This window comes from Oryzias melastigma, linkage group LG17, assembly GCF_002922805.2.
Source record: "Oryzias melastigma strain HK-1 linkage group LG17, ASM292280v2, whole genome shotgun sequence".
NCBI lineage: Eukaryota > Metazoa > Chordata > Actinopteri > Beloniformes > Adrianichthyidae > Oryzias > Oryzias melastigma.
The window spans coordinates 13165455-13184027 of NC_050528.1; the positions used below are offsets into that span (position 1 = coordinate 13165455).

General features: G+C 40.4%; 1 protein-coding gene across 1 annotated transcript; it reads right to left on the reverse strand.

Annotated features, from left to right (window-relative positions):
* Positions 1–7084: 7084 nt before the first annotated feature.
* Positions 7085–8761, reverse strand: LOC112144292 (tripartite motif-containing protein 16-like). The gene has a single exon (XM_024268776.2). It carries the CDS (start codon positions 8747–8749, stop codon positions 7085–7087), a length of 1665 nt encoding a protein of 554 aa, XP_024124544.1. The 5' UTR covers positions 8750–8761.
* Positions 8762–18573: the final 9812 nt, after the last annotated feature.

Here is an 18573-nt window from a genome sequence, read left to right on the forward strand (position 1 = left end):
AAAAAAAAAAAAAAAAAAAAAAAGGTGGAGCCATGTTGTAGTTTGTGACAGCATGACTACAATGTAAATCAGTTACAAGATAACATTACCCAGAAGGCATCAGTTCTCATGGTTTTCCCGGCTGAATGCGCAGTGATGGCGGCGATAGGGAGAACTTCAACGAGCGGCAAATCCAATTCCGAAGAAATTAAAAATGACATCCAGCGACGGGTACGATCGAAAGACACATCTGTTAAGTTTAGTGAGCTGGAAGGAAAATCCGATGTTTTAAAAAAATTCACGAGAGTCGAGTGCGATTGTGTTGCAACACCGTATGCAGCTTGCAGAAAATGCTTCACTGTTGTGAAATACGGCAGTGATTCCAGGACGAGCGGTCTAAAGAGACACAATTGCAAGGGAACTTTTGGGTCAAATCAACCAAGCATCTCTTCGTTTGTCAAGCGGAAATTGCCTTCTGGTGTAAAGTCTCATTTGGCCGACAAAATTGCACGCAAGTGCAGCCAAGACCTCAGGCGCTCCGATTGTGGAGGGAAAGGGTTTCATTAAGGTAGCACAAAAGATGTTCGACATCGGCGCGAAATACGGGAGTAACATACAGGTGGAAGACATTTTGCCCAGTGCACGGACAGTTTCCCGTCATGTGGAAGGGGAATATGACAAAGTCAAGCGGCTGGTTCTGGAGGAGCTTCAGCAGGTGTGTCCTGTTTGTTTGTTTGTTTGACTAAAATTGTTCTTTTCATGCAGATTGCAGACTATGCTGTGAGCACAGACCTCTGGACAGAGCAAAGAACCAACACACACTACATCACTGTTACTGTTCACTACATTCTCGACTGGAAAATAGTGAACCGGATTTTGGCCACAAGAGAGATGGAAGGAGTTAAATCGAGTGAACACATCAGAAGGACTGTGGAGGGAATCCTGCAGGTATATCACTGTGTCTATGTCTAATATCAGATCATCTTTATGTGCCAGTATTATTACCAACTAAAGACAGGGAACATATGAGACTTTTTGGCAACAGTAGCAACAACATATAACTTGTTTATAGAAGAGACATGTCATTTATACTACAGAAGCCAAATGTGTGTTATTATACATTTGTGTGTGTTGCAGGGAGCAACACAGATGATTTGTAGGAACATTAAAGACTCACTCCAATGAAAATTCTTTTTGGTGTTTTTAACATGTTCTTGAAGCATTTTATTAATTTTGGAGGACACGTAAAATTGTTTAAGATTGAAATGACATATTTCTTTATTCAAATCGAATTGAATTGGGTTCAGATGAAATCTCACTCAGGTTAGTGAAGCATATATTGCTATTGGCAGGCCAAAATCTTTCTTCTCCATTTCATTATGAATCATTCACTCACAGACAAATAGATCTATGAACGTTTTTGTTTTCCTCGTCTGAGCTGAAATCTGGATCAGAACTGTATAGCTGGATAGCTACAAAATTGCTTGCCATTTTTTTGCTACACTAATGCTAGATTGGGCTTGTGAGGTTCTTGTTGCTAGCAGAAGAGACTGTAAACAAAGGAATGCTTGGAAATTAGCCACACTAGGCTAACTTCTGCTCCAACTGTCAGAATCCAGAAGTAAATTTCTAATGAGCTCCGCTTCTCTGCTGAAACTGTGTCCTAAAAAACATAACATGTTTTTTGATTTTGGCTAAAAACTAAATAATCATAACTAAAGACAACTGGGGACAATTTGAAAATAGAAAAAGGTATTTAGAGTTTGTATTTAGAATAAATAACTTAATTTAAAAATTGTGTATAAAAACAATTTTCTTTTTAAAATCTTTTATTTTATTTGAATATTTCCTCTTATTTTACACAGGAATTTGGCGCCCTGAACAACAACAATGTTTTTGTTACTGATAATGGCTCAAATGTGGTTGCAGCCTTCAAAGATTATGTCCGACTCTCCTGTGCTGGCCATAATATCCATTTAGTAGTAAAACATGTATTTGACCACTTGAACGAGGACAATCCAGAGCACAGCAGAATCATCAAGCTGTTTAAGGAGACGAAGACCCTCGTCACACACTTTAAAAGAGCAGGGTAAGATACCATTAAATGTGGTCATTTATTTTTGGAAAAGCTGCTTGATAATGAAATATATAAGGAACTAATTTAAAGATCCTGTAACAACTATTTCTCCTGTGTCCTCTTTATGTTTTAGATTACAAAAAGAACTGGACCAGTCACTGAAGCAAGCTGTCGAGACAAGGTGGAACACCAGACTAGCAATGCTCCAGTCTGTTAATGATGCTTTAAGATCTGGGAAGCTGCATGACATCCTGCTTCGTAGAAATGAACTTCGTTACCTCAACAACATAGACTCTGAACTTCTTGAAAATCTCATCCATCTCTTGAAACCTTTTGATGAGGCTACAAGGCATCTTTCAACTGATCAGACACCTACCCTTCACCTTGTCCTACCAACTAAGGCTACCCTTCTGAGAGGTTTGTTGATCCAAGATGGAGACGGCAAGATTGTGGCAGAGGTAATAAAAAACATTTCTTATTCTTATTTACTTGGTGGACACAGCTGGTTGTTCAAGTAGCAAACATGAGCTTGGTCCTATTCTATAGACTGTGGATGTGGGCCTCATGTTTTTCAAGAGAAATAATGTACTTTATAGATACTAATGTAATGTTGTTAATTACTTTAATTATTTGCGGGATATAAACTTCACCACACCTTAAGCCCAGTCTGTGTGTCTATGAAGCTCTTTTTCTTGTCATGACGATATTGAATATGTTGTCATGATATCATTATATGTATGTTATCTGATGTCACTCATCCTCCCCTAGCTGAAAGAGAAGTTAGCCCAGGCAGTGGAGATTAAGTTCAAGGTCCACCTGTACCATAAGGTAGCCACAGCACTCTCTCCTAGCCTGAGAACTTTCTTAAAGAAAACTCTCAACGGCGAGGAATATGAGGAGGTCATCAGCACTCTGACGACATTCACAGAAACAACAGGGAAAGAGAAGACAGTGACAGGCCTTGTGGAGAAAGAGGGTGAATAACACTAGCATCAACAGAGCACTCTCAGAGCATTTCTATATCTAATCACAAAAAGAGGTTTTCATTAATTTAGAGGTACACATAATCATTCATAGTCGCCTGTATTACATTATAGGTAGTGATATATAGGTATGTTAGAGTAATAAGTATCTTTAGCTACAAAATCTAAAAAGTACTATATTGTAAATTAAGGAAGCTGAAAACGGCCTGCCCTACTTATTTTTCATTTTGTTTTTGTTGTTATGGTGAGATAATATCTTGTTATAACGAGAAAACGAACTTTGTTTTCTTGTTATAAGGAGATCATCAAGAACGGAAAATGTAGTGTCCCTCTCTCCCTTTCCTGTACAGAGATGCGGAGACTTCACTTGATTAAAGTCTCTTCGGTTTGTCATTCACAACAAAAACAGTAGAAAAAAAACACTCGACAAATGTTTTTTAGTCTATTTTTTATTTATTAATGGATCTACACTCCTCAAACCTCTTAACTCCATCTCATCCACCCCTCCCTTTATTTTACTAAAACCCCCGAACAAACATGTTGATTGATAGAACCCAGGGCTGACCAGTGTGCCTGCATGGTGCGTTCACTGAACTCTGGACTTAGCTGACCCAAACAGCCACTCGGCCCAACTCAGTCCACTTCTGTCATTTTTATAAAATCATCAACAAAACAAAGCAGTTTTTCAGAAAAAATGTCAACACTATTGAATCAATCAATTACAGTTCTGATGTTTGACATTTTCTCTGATGAACTGCTTTGTTTTTCTGCTGATGAGCTGCATGCAGACATGCTCGACAGCCCTGGGTTCTATCAACCAACCTGCTGTCGGGAGTTTAGGGAAATGAAAAGAGTGGGGCTGTGTGCATGAGACAGAATTAAGACGTTTAAGGAGCATAGATCCACTAATAAATAAAATATAGACTCAAAGCAGTGTTTTCTCCTCATGTTTTGTTGTTAACCACAAAATAAAGAGAGTTAAATCAAGTACAGTCTGTGTCCATGCGGGATAGGGAGAGAGGTTCTTCATTATCTAGTTATAACGATAAAACAAACTCTATTTTCTCTTTATAACAAGGTAGTGGATCTCGTTATAATGAGAAAACAATCCAAAAAATAGGTAGGGGAGGCTGTTTCGGCTTCCGTATTAAATGACAACGTCTTACAACAATTTATTTTGTCTGAAGGTGCAAGCCCGATGCAAGGAGTGTCAAAAGAGCACAACTTCTTTTCGAGTTGTGTTGAAGAGGAGAGCAAGGACACTAGGGATGAGGAGTCACAGGGGCGACAGTAGGACACTAGGGATGAGGAGTCACAGGGGCGACAGTCGGTGGTCCAATATCTGAATGACACCAAATTAACACGTCTTCTGTCTCTTCTTGACTTCTAGAGGGAAATGTCAGGTGGTCTTGAAAAAGTCGCCAAGAGACTACTAGCCATACCTGCGACAAGCACGTCATCAGAACGTTGCTTCAGTGTTGCTGGCAGGCTCATAGAGGAGAGGCGTTCCACACTTGCACCGGAAAATGTGGATGCACTAATATTTCTCCACAGCAACTCATGAACTGAACTTATTACAGCTGTGGTGTTGTGTTTGCCTGTTGCTTGTTCTTTGTTCTTCTAAACAGGCAGAGGTGCAGTGTTTCTTGAAAAAAACATTTAATGTTTTTCCCTTTGGGCTCCAAAGGAGTTTCACTCTTGATGTTTGAACTTTGCAATAAATAATTGAAGTGTAACTTTACGTTTGTGTTTATTTATTTATGAGGCTTTTTTTTAAATTCTCTTTCTGTTTATTCCCTGGTGTGGTTCGATGGTGCTGGAGAAACTTGGTGGCTACTGGTTGGAAGTGGGTTTGTTTCCAGCTCATCACAGTGCTTCATGCAGGGACAGAGACAATATTCTGCACACACCAATTTGCAGTATCCAATTAACATGCCAGGATCTTTGGACGGTATGAAAAACAGGGATGCCTACTGCTTAGTTAATCCACGCATGAACGTCAGATTATGACCTCCACGCAGAAAGATTATCATTCCCAGCTGGGGAATCAGGCAGGTGACCTGGAGCCTGACTCACCACAACACTACAGTGCTTGAAAATGTAGAAACAGAATAAGCTACTGCTCTAAAACATGTTGGAAGCAGATGCAATTAAATTTAATGTTTTACATTATGACAAAAAAAAAAATAAGGGACCGGGACAGAAGCGGGATCATTTTGAACGGGAGTGGGACAGGAGTGGGAGTCAGATGGCTGGGAACGGGATGGGACAGGATCATTTTTTTAACTTTGGTCCGGGAGCGGGACGGGACAGGATTATTCTTTGTGGGAGCGGGACGGGACGGGAGTGAAAATCCCCTCCCGTGTCATCCTCTAGTGCGCGCGTGTGGATTCTGCGTGTCTCTGGTCCTCAACCACCGCTAATAAGGGAAATACTGTATGTTAATAATGTAGTATCCTTTGCAAGAAGATTGCGGGTGTTGTGAAATGAGAGTGCGTGCTTCAAAATGTGCGTTTTAGCTCAGGAGAGGGCTGGGGAAAGAGGGAAGCAGCACGCGCTGCGAGGAGAGAAAGAAATAAAAGCAGCGCGTCAGCGTGGCGAACAGTTGCTGTCAATTGTCAGTGCAAGGAATAGTAATAAAGAAAATTTCTCTAAGAACTGAGACGGATTCTTTATCTCCACGCGCTCCGGAGGCTCTGAAGCTTCAAACATGGAGGAGAACCCTGGAGGAAGAGCATAAACCAGCGATCCTGATCAGTTTTGTGAATCAAAAGCACAAGATAACTCTGATGAAGCAACGCAAACACCTGAAGGGTACATCTGTGTATCTTAATGAATCTCTGCATATATCACACTGATCTGGGAAAGCACGCGAGAATTCTACGCTAAAGGAAAAAGATCCATCCAACATGGATCCAGAACTCCAGAATAGTTGTCAAAACCATTGACTGTATATAAGAACTACTATTATAACTTATTTTTGTAACTATTTTTACAGTCAATGGTCAAAACATTTTGACCACTCAGACTTGGACCACTTGGAGACTGAAAGCTTTTAGAAAACTCTTCAATTACATTCAGAAAACAAGATATGATCTGAATTTATTTCTGGCTGAACTGAGAGATTGATGTAATTTTAAAAAAAGACCAGAAACACTGAATATTTCTACAAATAATCAGTATCTAAAAACTTTCATCTTCATTACAGTTCACTGTTCTGTCTGAGCAACTGATTCCATTGAAAACCAGAACTTCGGTAAATTCAGCTTTTGAATCAATGAAGGATACACTTTTGGATCAAATCTTGAAGAAAACTTCTGCTTTGACTGTAATAAAGCTGTTTTACTACAGAAAGTCAAAAGGACACAGACAGACTGATAGAGATGTTTCTGCTCTAAACATGAACTCTGTCATTTCTGGAGTTCAAGGAAAACTGCCAGTTTTTCCTGTCAGTTCTTCCTCAGATTATTTCCACTTTTCTTCCTCAGATTTCCAACAAACTCTGGAATGAAGACAAAAGAATCAGGATGTTTTATTGTCAAATGATCAGAAACAACAAAGACATGAAAACACATATCTTCAATCCAAAGTTGTCAAATTAAGCAAAAAGACAGAAAACAAAATTGTAAATGTTCTCCTTTCTGCAAACACAATCTTCTCTTTCAGTTTCTTCTCTTGTAGTTTCTGTGTAGAACAAACACAGAGAAAGTCTTTGATTGTGACGTCACTGATTCCATTTGTGCTGCAGCTTCCTTCAATTCACATTACAACACAAAAGCATGAATGAAACATTTGTGTGACATTTTAATTCAAACAGTCAAATCCCAGAGTTCAAAGAAATGACAAGAAATCAGATTTTACACAAAAAACTTTGAGATTCATCTTCAAAAATGTCTCAAATCCACATTCTAGAGATTTTTCATTTCTCTCTTTATTTCTGAGAACAAACTCGACTCCACCGAATATTAACAGTTAAAAAGTTTAGATGAAAATGATGGAAAGCAGAGAAATCACTAATATCAAAACATTTCACTTCTTTCAGGAACTATTTAAGTTTACAGAACTCTGCTGAGGCTCCAACAGCATAACCCAACCTCACTCCAGCATGGAGCATCTGAGTGAATGTGGTCTGGACTCTGTGGAGGAGAATCATGCCTTCACAGATGCTGTAGAAGGACAGAACACCTGCTCTGTGATCCAGGTACACTCCTACTTTGGAGGAAACAGGAGCTGAGATGGAGGTTTCAGTGTTGTTGTGGTAAAATGAGAAACTGCCTGGAGAACAAAGTAATGTCCAAGATTTGTCATTAGAACCAAATAAGCTTTCTCTTCCAGATCTGCTGATGTTCTTGTATGCGACTGATGCACAAACATATTTTCCTTTCCACTCCACCTCCCAGTAACAACGTCCAGTCAGACTCTCTCTACTCAGAACCTGAGCGTAAGTAATAAATCTGTCTGGATGGTCAGAATCAGACTGAAGTTGTCTCATTACTGTCACCTTTCTGTTCACCTGTGACAGTAACAAACGTTCATTTGCTGTGTTTGGATCCAGTGTGATTTGACATGAATATCTTAAGAAGTCAGCTCTGCTCTTTGGTTCTGGTTCTGGCAGTAAAACATCCACACGAGTGACTGTTGGTGAGATGTTTGTCCATTGCTCTCTCAGAATGTCCTGCATTATGTCTCTGAGCTCTGACACAGTTGCTGTCACCTCCTCAAAGTATCTCAGAGGACGGACATTGATGCTGGATGAGTGTGTGGACTCACTGAGTGGTGGCAGTGAGGGGTAGTTGAGCAGAAACTGGCTGTGATCCTCTGTGAGTGAGAGCTTCTTCAGCTCAGCGTCTCTCCTTTTCAGCTCAGTGATCTCCTGCTCCAGCTCCTCCTGAAGATCTTTGACTCGACTCACTTCAGTTTGCTGCTGGGATCTGATCTGCTGCTTCACATCACAGCTTCTTTTCTGGATGAGATGGATCATCTGAGTGAAGATCTTCTCACTGTCCTTCACTGTTTGATCAGCAGAGTGATTGATGGCCTCCACCTCCTGTTGAAGCAGCTTCACCTCTTTCTCTCTGTCCTTTATTCTCTGCTGGATTTGTTGTTGACTCTCCTCCAGATCTCTCTGCCTCTCAGTCCTTTCTGCTGCAGCTAAGACTGTGTCGTGTCCTCTATGTTCATCCACAGAGCAGAGATAACAGATACACTTCTGATCAGTGCGACAGAACATCTTCATCACCTCATCATGAATGGAGCAGATGTTCTCCTGCAGGTTCTTGGAGGGTTCCACCAGCTTGTGTTTCTTGAATGCAGCTTCATCCAAATGAGGCTGAAGGTGTTTCTCACAGTAAGAGGCCAGACAGATCAAACAGGACTTGATGGCTTTCAGTTTTCTTCCAGAGCAGAAATCACAGGACACATCTTCAGGTCCAGCATAGCAGTGATCAGCAGGAGCAGATTGGAGTCCAGTCTTCTTCAGCTGATCCACTAAAGAGGCAAACATGAAGTTTTTCACCAGAACAGGCCTCGGTGTAAAGGTCTTCCTACACTGAGGACAGCTGGGGATTTTCTCCTCTCCATCCCAGAATCCTTGAATACACTTCATGCAGTAGCTGTGTCCACAGGGAATAGTCACCGGATCCTTCAGCAGATCCAGACAGATGGAACAGCTGAAGGTTTCTTGATCCAGATCAACTTCTTTCTGCGCCATTTCTCCTCTCAGATACAAAGACCGTGTGAGTTCCACTTCCTCATAAACAGGTTGGACTCTGATCTTCCATTCAGCTTCTCTCTTCTCTGCTGGTTACGCCCATCATGATAAAGCAGATGTAAACAAAACATATGGGCAAACCGGAGCTGCAGATCAGGAGGAGGAGAACTGAAGATGACTTTTAAACAGTTCATCATTCATCTTCCAGTCCGCCTCTTCCCTTTCGGGGTCGCGGGGGTGCCGGAGCCTATCCCGGCTACTGATGGGCGAAGGCGGGGTACACCCTGGACAGTTCGCCAGTCTGTCGCAGGGCCTCAATCACACACACATTCACTCTCACATTCACACCTAGGGGCAATTTAGGGTCACCAATGAACCTATGAAGCATGTTTTTGGACGGTGGGAGGAAGCCGGAGTCCCCGGTGAAAACCCACGCATGCACGGGGAGAACATGCAAACTCCACACAGAAAGGTCCCAGCCGGGATTTGAACCGGGGCCTTCTCGCTGTGAGGCTAGAGCGCTAACCACTGCGCCACCGTGCAGCCCTTTTAAACAGTTTCTTTCAGAAATATTTTTTAGTAAAATACAGAGGTAGTACAGGACATTCAGCTGTATGGCCTTCCACTTTGCTGTTCTTATTTGCCAACCTTCCACCCCCCCCAAATAAAATATTCTAGCTCCTCCCCTATTTACACTCACTGGCCACTTTATTAGGTCAGGGGTCTGTAACCTGCGGCTCCAGAGCCACATGTAGCTCTTTTATCTCTCCATGGTGGCTGCTCGGCTTAAGGGAAATAAAAAAGTAATTTTCAAAAGTTTGGAGATTAGCTATTATTTTAGCAAAATGCTAACGTTTTTGGCAAAATTGTTATCTACTGCAATTTTTAGGTTAATTTAGAGTTTAGCTTCAATTTTAGCTACAGGCAAACATTTTTGACTAATTTACTGAGGAGTTTTATACTAATTTGGGGTTTAGCTAATAATTTAGCAACATGCTGATGTTCTGTGCTAATTTGTTATCTACAGAAGTTTTTTGGGATAATTTAGAATTTACATTCTATTTTAGAAACATACTAGCTTTTTTAGACTGATTTAATTTACTGGGCTGCACGGTGGCGCAGTGGTTAGCGCTCTTGCCTCACAGCAAGAAGGCCCCGGTTCAAATCCCGGCTGGGGGATCTGAAAAACATCAACTGGAGACCTTTTTGTGTGGAGTTTGCATGTTCTCCCCGTGCATGCGTGGGTTTTCACCGGGGACTCCCGCTTCCTCCCACCGTCCAAAAACATGCTTCATAGGTTAATTGGTGCCTCTAAATTGCCCCTAGGTGTAAATCTGAATGTGATTGAGGCCCTGCGACAGACTGGCGACCTCTCCAGGGTGTACCCCGCCTTCGCCCTTCAGTCGGCCGGGTTAGGCTCCGGCACCCCCGCGACCCCGAAAGGGATAAAGCAGACAAAAAAATGAATGAATGAATGAGTCCCTGTACTAATCCACAGTGGTGAAGAAAGAGCTCAGCAAAATAGCAAAACTCTCAATTTACTGGTCAATCATTGTTTCAAAACTCAACTATGGTCATGAGCTCTGGGTCATGACTGAAAGAACAAGGTCCGAAATACAAGCGGCTGAAATGAGATTCCTTTGTAAGGTGGCTTACTTAGAGATATGACGAGAAGCTCCGTCATCCGAAGAAAACTTACACCTGGTTCACACTGTGTACTGGCAAGAAATTGCATCAAGATACATGAAAAAAAGCAAAAAACAAATTAAAATGCCTGTTCTCATCCATCGCTTTTAATCACTTATTGGTGTGTTTTTATTCAGATAATTATGATTTTTTTTGGAAAAAGTGAACTTGGAAAATTGTATTTTGTTTTACATTTCTGGAATGTTGATAGTTTGCGAATATGTGTAATGCAAACGTAGCTATTGTTGTGCAACAGAAGGTAAGAATATGTGGTTCAAATAATAAACCCCTCTGACAGTAGATTATACCTTTCACCATCATTTAACAGAGTTACCTCGCATGCTAAAAAAAATTTAGTATAAATACCCAAACTTGATTAACTTGAACGAATTACCCAAAACTACAACACATTAGGTATATTAAAGAAAGACAAAAAAGAAAAAAAAAGATACATGAAAAAAACCTGTTTATTTTCAAAATATAACCATTTTTTACAATTAAACACAGCAATTGACAAATGCGATGTTGTTTTTGTATCCAAGCAGACTGTAGAAATGAAAATAAACATACATTCCCAGCACCCACACACCCCCACAGCCCGACACACAGAGAGACGGATACGCACAGATCAACTTAGTGGGCTGACTCCGGAGCAGGGCGTGGGGCTGGGTTTTGGGTGTAAAAAAACAACAGAGAGGCAGAGAGCTGTTCTTCTTAGCAGAAACATGTGGTAATATTTTTAGGTTATTAATTTACCCATGATAGCAAAAGTGAAAAAGCTCTAGCAGAAGCCCCTGCCGATCATTGTGGAAAAATGCATGTCTGCTGTGAATTGCAGGAGAGACCAGACGCCATGCGCAATCCGCTCTGTGTTCAGTGCGAACCAGGCGTTAGAGTAGAGCTGCTGCTCCTCCACGTCGAGTGGAGACAGTTGAGGTGGCTCGCTGAGCATCTCCATGGTGTGGTATTCTGGTCAAGGCCCACCATCTGGAGACTCCAGGATAGACCCAAGAAGAGACTATGTCTCTTGGCTGCCCTTGAAATGCCTCAGGGGCCTCCTAGAAGAGCTGTGGAAGGAGAGTGTGTGTTCAGACTGAACACAATTACAGAATTCCCCTCTTATTTGTGGGGGTTATGGACCGGAGACACCTGCAATCACATTGAATCCGCAGACCCCTCCGGAGTTTGCATCTCATCCATCCCCAACAGCCCTAGAATGTCTGTTATCGATCCATGCTCGTCAGAAACACTTCTGATCATGATTTGTAAACATTTATAAAATACCATTGGAGTATTGCTCAACATAAAGAGTTTTATTTAATCAGAACAAAAGACTGTACAACAGAGTACTTTGTGACGCACAGAGGAACCGTCTCTGTGTCTTTAAACCAATGCAGCGTGCTTCCTCCTTCAACAAATAAGTGTGCGAGGGTATCTACTTTCAGTCGGCCGACCACAAGCTTCCTGCTTCGCTCCATTCTGATGACACTTGTAGACGACTAGGACAATGTACATCTTCAATTTCCTCATCTGAGTTGGCATCTGGCTCAAAGCTGTATTTTTGTTGAACCCCTAATATTAGCTTGTATTCGTGAGGGGCTGTAAGCTAGAGGGAGAGAATGTAAACAAAGACGTGATGGGAAATGAGGAGGGACTTAGTCTGTGGCAACAGGTTTCCCACAGCCCACAATTTCTGATGAACTGCCACTCTGCACATGAACATGATTAAAAGACCACTGGGAACAATTTTGCAAAGCTCAAAAGATCAATGGAGTGGTAAAAAAAAAACTAAAAATAGACCATGTAGAAAATATAACACAAAACAAATCAAAGGACACATTCAACATATTTTAAAAACACAAAAGCCTCTTTATGAAAGGAACAGAAGACATCATGATCCAACAGACTCGAAGAAGCGACATCACCAGATTTCAACCATCTCACCTTTTGGGACTGTCGTGGTGCAAAGGTAAAGCACTTTGGACCTTAAACTAAGGCAGGAAGGGCATTTACCATGAAACTTTCTGAACATCTGTGCTTCCCTCTTTTGTCTGGACCAAAGAATCTTACACTTTCTGGTTTTTGACCTTCTTGTGTGACTAAGATTTCGGAATTTGCTGCGAAGATTAAAAACCTCTTAAAGGGACTCCTCTCCTTCGGATGAAAAGAAAGGAGTTCAAGTCTGTGATCATCTCGCTACCAAATTCCCCAGACAGGATTTGGTTTGTGAGCTGTAGGAAGCCAGTGAGATCAGCAGCTTCCTGTAGCTGCAAGTTTTAGAAAGACCAGTTTTTTTAGTGAATGGGCTGGCAACACCATGACTGAACCTACACTCAGAGCCAAGAAAAAACCTGCAGCTTCTTCTGCTTCTCTCCTGAAACCCAGGAATCCTGCAGAAGAGGCAAAACTCAGGAGCAGAAACTGTTCAAGTTTCTGACACTCATCGCTTCTGGAAAACTCAGCCACATCTTTAGCTTCAGGATTCTGGACTTAGTGTTCTCCTGCTGCAAAAAACTCCTTCTGCTCATTGACTGTATTTTTTACAGTCAATGCTTCTGCTTCACAGCTGTGAAATCCAAACACTGTCTCTCCCAGTTTATTCCTCAGGTTTCCAGCTCTATATGGATCTAATAAAAGAAAATCCTGTCAGGCTTTTGTTGTGCTACTTCCAGGAAGTTTGATAGCTCTGAGGTTTTTGCACGAGGCTGCAGCACCGTGCTGCTCTCACGTTTGGAAATCCAATTAAGCTGACCGTCGTCCCTGAAGGTAAGAAAAAACACGTTCTTCTCAACGTTTTAGAGAGAATGGCCTCCTATTGCTGTATGTTGGTTTCAGAATTTAGTTTTTGTGTTTGAAACTTAAACTTGATCATCGGTGATACATTTTTACTTTTGCTTCCAGAGCAAAATGTTAGAGCAAAAACAAGAATCATCAGATGGTGTTGGTGTCAGGGTGTTGCCACAATCATAATTTCAGTTCATTCAGGCCCTTCAGAAGATCAGAGTCCTGCAGCGTTTGGATGCAGACAACTGGAACATGCAGCCGCTTTTTCTCAGCGAGAACTGCCTAAACCAGTTTTAGTTTTAGGCGAACAATAAAACAAGAAAAGAATCCTGAGAGAAAACAAATTAAGTTTAATAGCTTTAAATCTGTCTTCGGAACTTTGAGAAATTCCTGACCAAAGTTACTCTGTTTAATGAAACTGGCTTCATGTGCAGTTTGTGTCGCTTAACCGCCTTCTTTTGTTGAGGTCTGGTTTTAGTTTTAAACACATAAAAAACAACAATTTCTAATTTATTGTATCAAATCATCCTGAATTTGTCAGTAATGTCATTTTCATCAAAGCTAAACGTTTTTAATTTCTTTAAATTTGTCCCTAATGAGCCAAATAGAAAATGTGTAAACTGCCTCCATAGAGGCAAATGTTTTGAAACAGTTCATTTATAAATAAGAAAAAGTGTTTTTCATTTTTATGATATCATACATATACAACAAAATATTTAAGTGTCATCATTATAGTCATTCAAGTTTGATTAGATCAAACTTAGATGTCTGAAAAATAATCTAAAAACTCAAGAGAGCTTTGATTTGGTGACAGCAAAACACTTCTAAGTAGTAATTCATCTGTTAGATATTTTTAGTCTGTTTTCCCATCATTGGACTGACCGCTTTAGATCAAACAGAGTTTCACGTGAAGGATGAGCATATCAGAACATAGGTTACGGATCACCTGCACAACAGGGAGGTCAGCATAAGCCAGTGGGCACACCTGACTAATGACTAGAGTATTGCGTAAAGGTCACCATAGGACAGCATCACCCGTACTTCATAGGTGCGTGCAACCGACATTATCCTTACAAATACTTTGCATACACTTCAGACACATGACAATGGCATGTTCCATTTTTCCAACATTCCATAAGCCTAAAGGGAACTGCAAAACATACCTGCATCACCCTTAAGATTGTTAAGATACCGTTGCGCTCCTACGACAAGCCTAAACAACCGAAAAACTTCAGAACCTATAGGGGTCAAGCCCTTCCCTAAAGACTAAAGACTAAAGCTTTAGGAAGCAAAAAAATTGTTTTAAATGGGGGTATTCTGGAAGTTAAGAATCAAGCACAAAAAAGGTGACTGCTGAGGTTGAACTGTGCCCGGGGAGGCTGTGAAGTCCAAGTTTTTACTGTAGCCGTGATACACTGTTACTGTGGTAACCACGGTAACCCAATTATGTCCAGTAAGAGCAGCATTTCAATGCTTTTATGATGACAAATTTTAAATATTAGTCTTTTTATTTTCCGATAAAAGGGTAAACTTGTTCATGCACGCAAAAAGTTTAACTGTGACATCTGAACTTTCATCGACGCCATCTAAATAACACACGCTCTTTGATGCATTGCAATAATTTGACAGTTAACGTGATCAATGGGAATCATTTGATTCTGACCAGCTTCTTATTTCAGCTTTGTGCAAAGATTTTGTCTCACATTTGCTTGAAATCTTTTTAATAACAAACAAACCTAAAAGAAGATAAAACTATTGGCCAATATTTTGGTTCAAAAGATTTACAGAGTGCAGGCCTTTTTAGTGTAATGTCAGTAGATAAACTTTGCAGTTTGTTTTACAGTTTCAGGAGATTGTTAGCTATAAATTCACAAATCTGATTAAATAAAATTGCATCAATACTTAAATAAAGCATAAATTATTTTTTAAAATAAATTTTCTTCAGCCAAAGAGGCAAAATTAGATAATAGTTAAATATAGTTAGTATAATTAGTTAGATAAATATAAGAATTTGATTGGCTAGAATCTAGACCAGCATGAACCCTCATGTCTCTGATTGGCTGTTTGGTTTCAGATATTATGCTAAACTGAAAGGTAGTGAGAAAATGCGATGAGAGACAACACGTCCGAAAACATTTGTAAAACAAACGCAAAAATGTATTCTGAAAGTAAATAAAAAGATTTCAAATGCAAACATTTAATACACTTGGGAATTTTTTTAAAATGAAGCATTTAATTGCAATTTAATTTAGGACATTTTGATCTTAAAACTGCGACTTTTGTTCTCAGTGTGGTGGCACAAGTATAACTTCAAAGATGATGGCTTAAGGGATAACACGTTAACTTGCTGAGGCATTTCCAACAACAAGGAGGCTCCGCCCAGACCCAGTACACACCTCCATGTTGTTTTGGAGGAATCCTTAAGTGACTGCATACTGATCTACCAAGTTTTGGCTTGATTATTTAAAATATTGGATGGATGGATGGATGGATGGACAGGATTTCGAATTGGTTTTGGAAAAGTTATTAAAATCTGCTGTCCCCTGTGAGTCCCTGTGATTAATTTGTTGGATGTGGCTCTTTGATCTTCTGCAGCTAGTTCTACAGTTCTCCCCACACTGTTCATCCTGCGCCCCCAGTTGAGGCCCAACGCACCCCCCACGCCAACAAGCTCCAAGTCTCCAGAAGTATGTCTGGCACTTGACTTCCGTCCCAGTGGATACATGAGGCTGAATGGGGATAAGGCTTTGAGCACCAGCAATGCCCCCGTGTCCACCAAAAGTAAAACGTACTTCTTTGCTGGTATCAGCGATGAGCCCATCAACACCTGTGAGATGAATGGAGTGACTGCCGATCCCAAAAGTGGTGAGAAGCTCTCCAGGTCTACTGGTCTGAAGCTAACTGCTAGCATTAAAACTGATTTTTTCTAAAAACACAAAATGATCATGAGCATTCTCACTTGAGAAGGGCTGCCATCCATTTAACATTGTGTTCTTTGTTCCCATAGACCCCAGCAACGGCGGAGATGCAGGTCAGTGGTCTTAGCCCAGGAAAACATCCATAGTATAGCCATACCTGAACATGGACAAACATATCCCAAGAATCTAAGCATACTTGAACATACCTAAGGACACTTGCATGCACCTGAACATAACTAGACCATACACCACTTAACATAACTGATGTCCGCACCTGTTACACTATTATACATCCGGGTACACCTGTATACACCTGTTACAGTTATATACACCTGTTACACCTGTATGTACAGTACCTGAGCAAAAATCAAAACACCTGTATGCACCTGAATACACCTAATATACCTGAACACACCTGGATGCACCTGTTTACCTTAGATAAACTGGTCCAGGTAACTTAGAATGAGAGGACTTGAAAATAATTCCAATTCTAGGACCCTGACGGCTGATTTTTCTGTGCCTCTCACAGCCCCAACGTCTACAACAACCAAGGTGAAACCTACTGTTAAACCAACAAAACCGACTGTTGTCCCACGTAAGTTACAAACTCCTCTCAACTCTGACAAACTGAATTCAGAAGTCTCTTCTAAACATGACTCCATAGATGATTCTCTGAATGTATCTAAAGAGATTCTGAAATTAACAGAAATCTGAAAAGAAGCTTGAAACATCCACAATGATGGTAATAAGATGTAATGTTCTGTTAACCTCCGTTTTTCTCTCATTATTGCTCTGCTGTCTTTTAATTTTTTCATTCTGTCTTTTTATATTTTTCTGTGTTTCTTATCACTTGTTCTGTCATGTTCTTAAAGTTATTACGGGGCGGCCGTGGTGCAGCGGTAGGGCGGTCGACTCCTGCTCGGAAGCGAGCGGGTTCAACTCCCGCCTTGCCCGCCCATGTGTCGAAGTGTCCTTGGGCAAAACACTGAACCCCAACTTGCCTCTGGTGGAAGATTGGCGCCAGTGTTTGGCAGCAGAGTCGCCACCAGTGTATGAATGTGTTTATGAATGGGTGAATGGGTCTGTGACTGTGAAGCGCTTTGGGCCCTCAAAGGAGAGTAGAAGGCGCTATACTGTACGAGTATACACCATTTATTTTGAAATTGTATGTAAAAAAAAAACTAAATTTGATTTGCTTTTAACATACAAATCGTTCATGTAGGCCATGCTGAAAAGCACAGCCCCCCCCCCCCCCCCCCGCATCACTACAAGTTTGATTGATTAATTTAGCATACATAATACTCTCATGTTTTTTTTTTTTGTTTTTTTTTTTATGAGAAGAGGATTTGGGGTTCAAATCTCAGGATTGTCCCTGCTTGTGTTCATTGCTCTAAAATTCTATAAACTGCTACAAATAAACATTTTTGCTAAAGTTTGCAAAGTGTGCTAAACCTAATCTTGTCAAAAACTTTGAGTTAGTTCTGAGAGTTCCCAACTGATCCAAAACTTTCCAAAACTTGTCTTCCTTTAAAAAACAAATCAAATTTTAAACATTCTCCAAACCCTCTTCAAGTTCTGTCACATGCCTAAAAATTCTTCAATATTTCCTTTTTTTTTCTTATTCACAGCAGTTGTGGAAGATGTTTATCCAAGTGAGTTCCCAAGCACACCTCAGTGCACCACACAATAACATTTGGATTGAAGGATCCAGAGTCCATCAGATCTGACTGACCTGTTTGTCTGCTTCCAGAGAGGAGCAGGCTGAACCTGTACACGGTGGTGATGAACGGCGTGCGCCTGCTGCTCACAAAGGCTCTGGCCTTCAGCACCATCCTGACCGTCAAAGCCCTGATCTTCTGACCACGGCCTCTGTCATTTTTTTACAGTTTCTATTAAAATCTTTTTCAGAAATATAAATGATTGGAACTTTTCTTTCCTGCTTTCACAAACAACGTATTCTGTAAAATAACTGTAATCATGTTTTTTTTTGTTGTTTTTAACCAAATATATTTAGACATTTATTTTTTGCGGTGTCTCTGTTTCCCTCACATCATGCACCAATATTTTTAATCCAATGATTTTGTTTTTAGGTTTTTTTTGTCATGTCATTTAGTTTCTACTATTAAATAAACTTTTTCTGCTCTGAGTTCGATTGCCGTATTTTGCTTGTGTTTAAAAGCATTTTTCAGTGTTTTAGACCAGTGTTTTTCAACCTTTTTTGAGCCAAGGTACACTTTTTTCATGAAAAAAATCCTGCGACACACTAGCATCCAAAAAGGTAAAAAAAATTGTCTCTTGATGTACAGTCCCTCCACAATCTAGTGTACATTTTTTTTATATAAGTGGGAAGCATCATTAATCAATTTGCTAAAGTTAAACATGTATCTCGTCAAAACAGTCTACATTTATTATCATTAATGAATGATTTAAAAAAAT

Coding starts and splice junctions, on each gene's coding strand:
- LOC112144292 (XM_024268776.2), bottom strand. CDS start 8,749: ATGGCGCAGAAAGAAGTTGATCTGGATCAAGAAACCTTCAGCTGTTCC.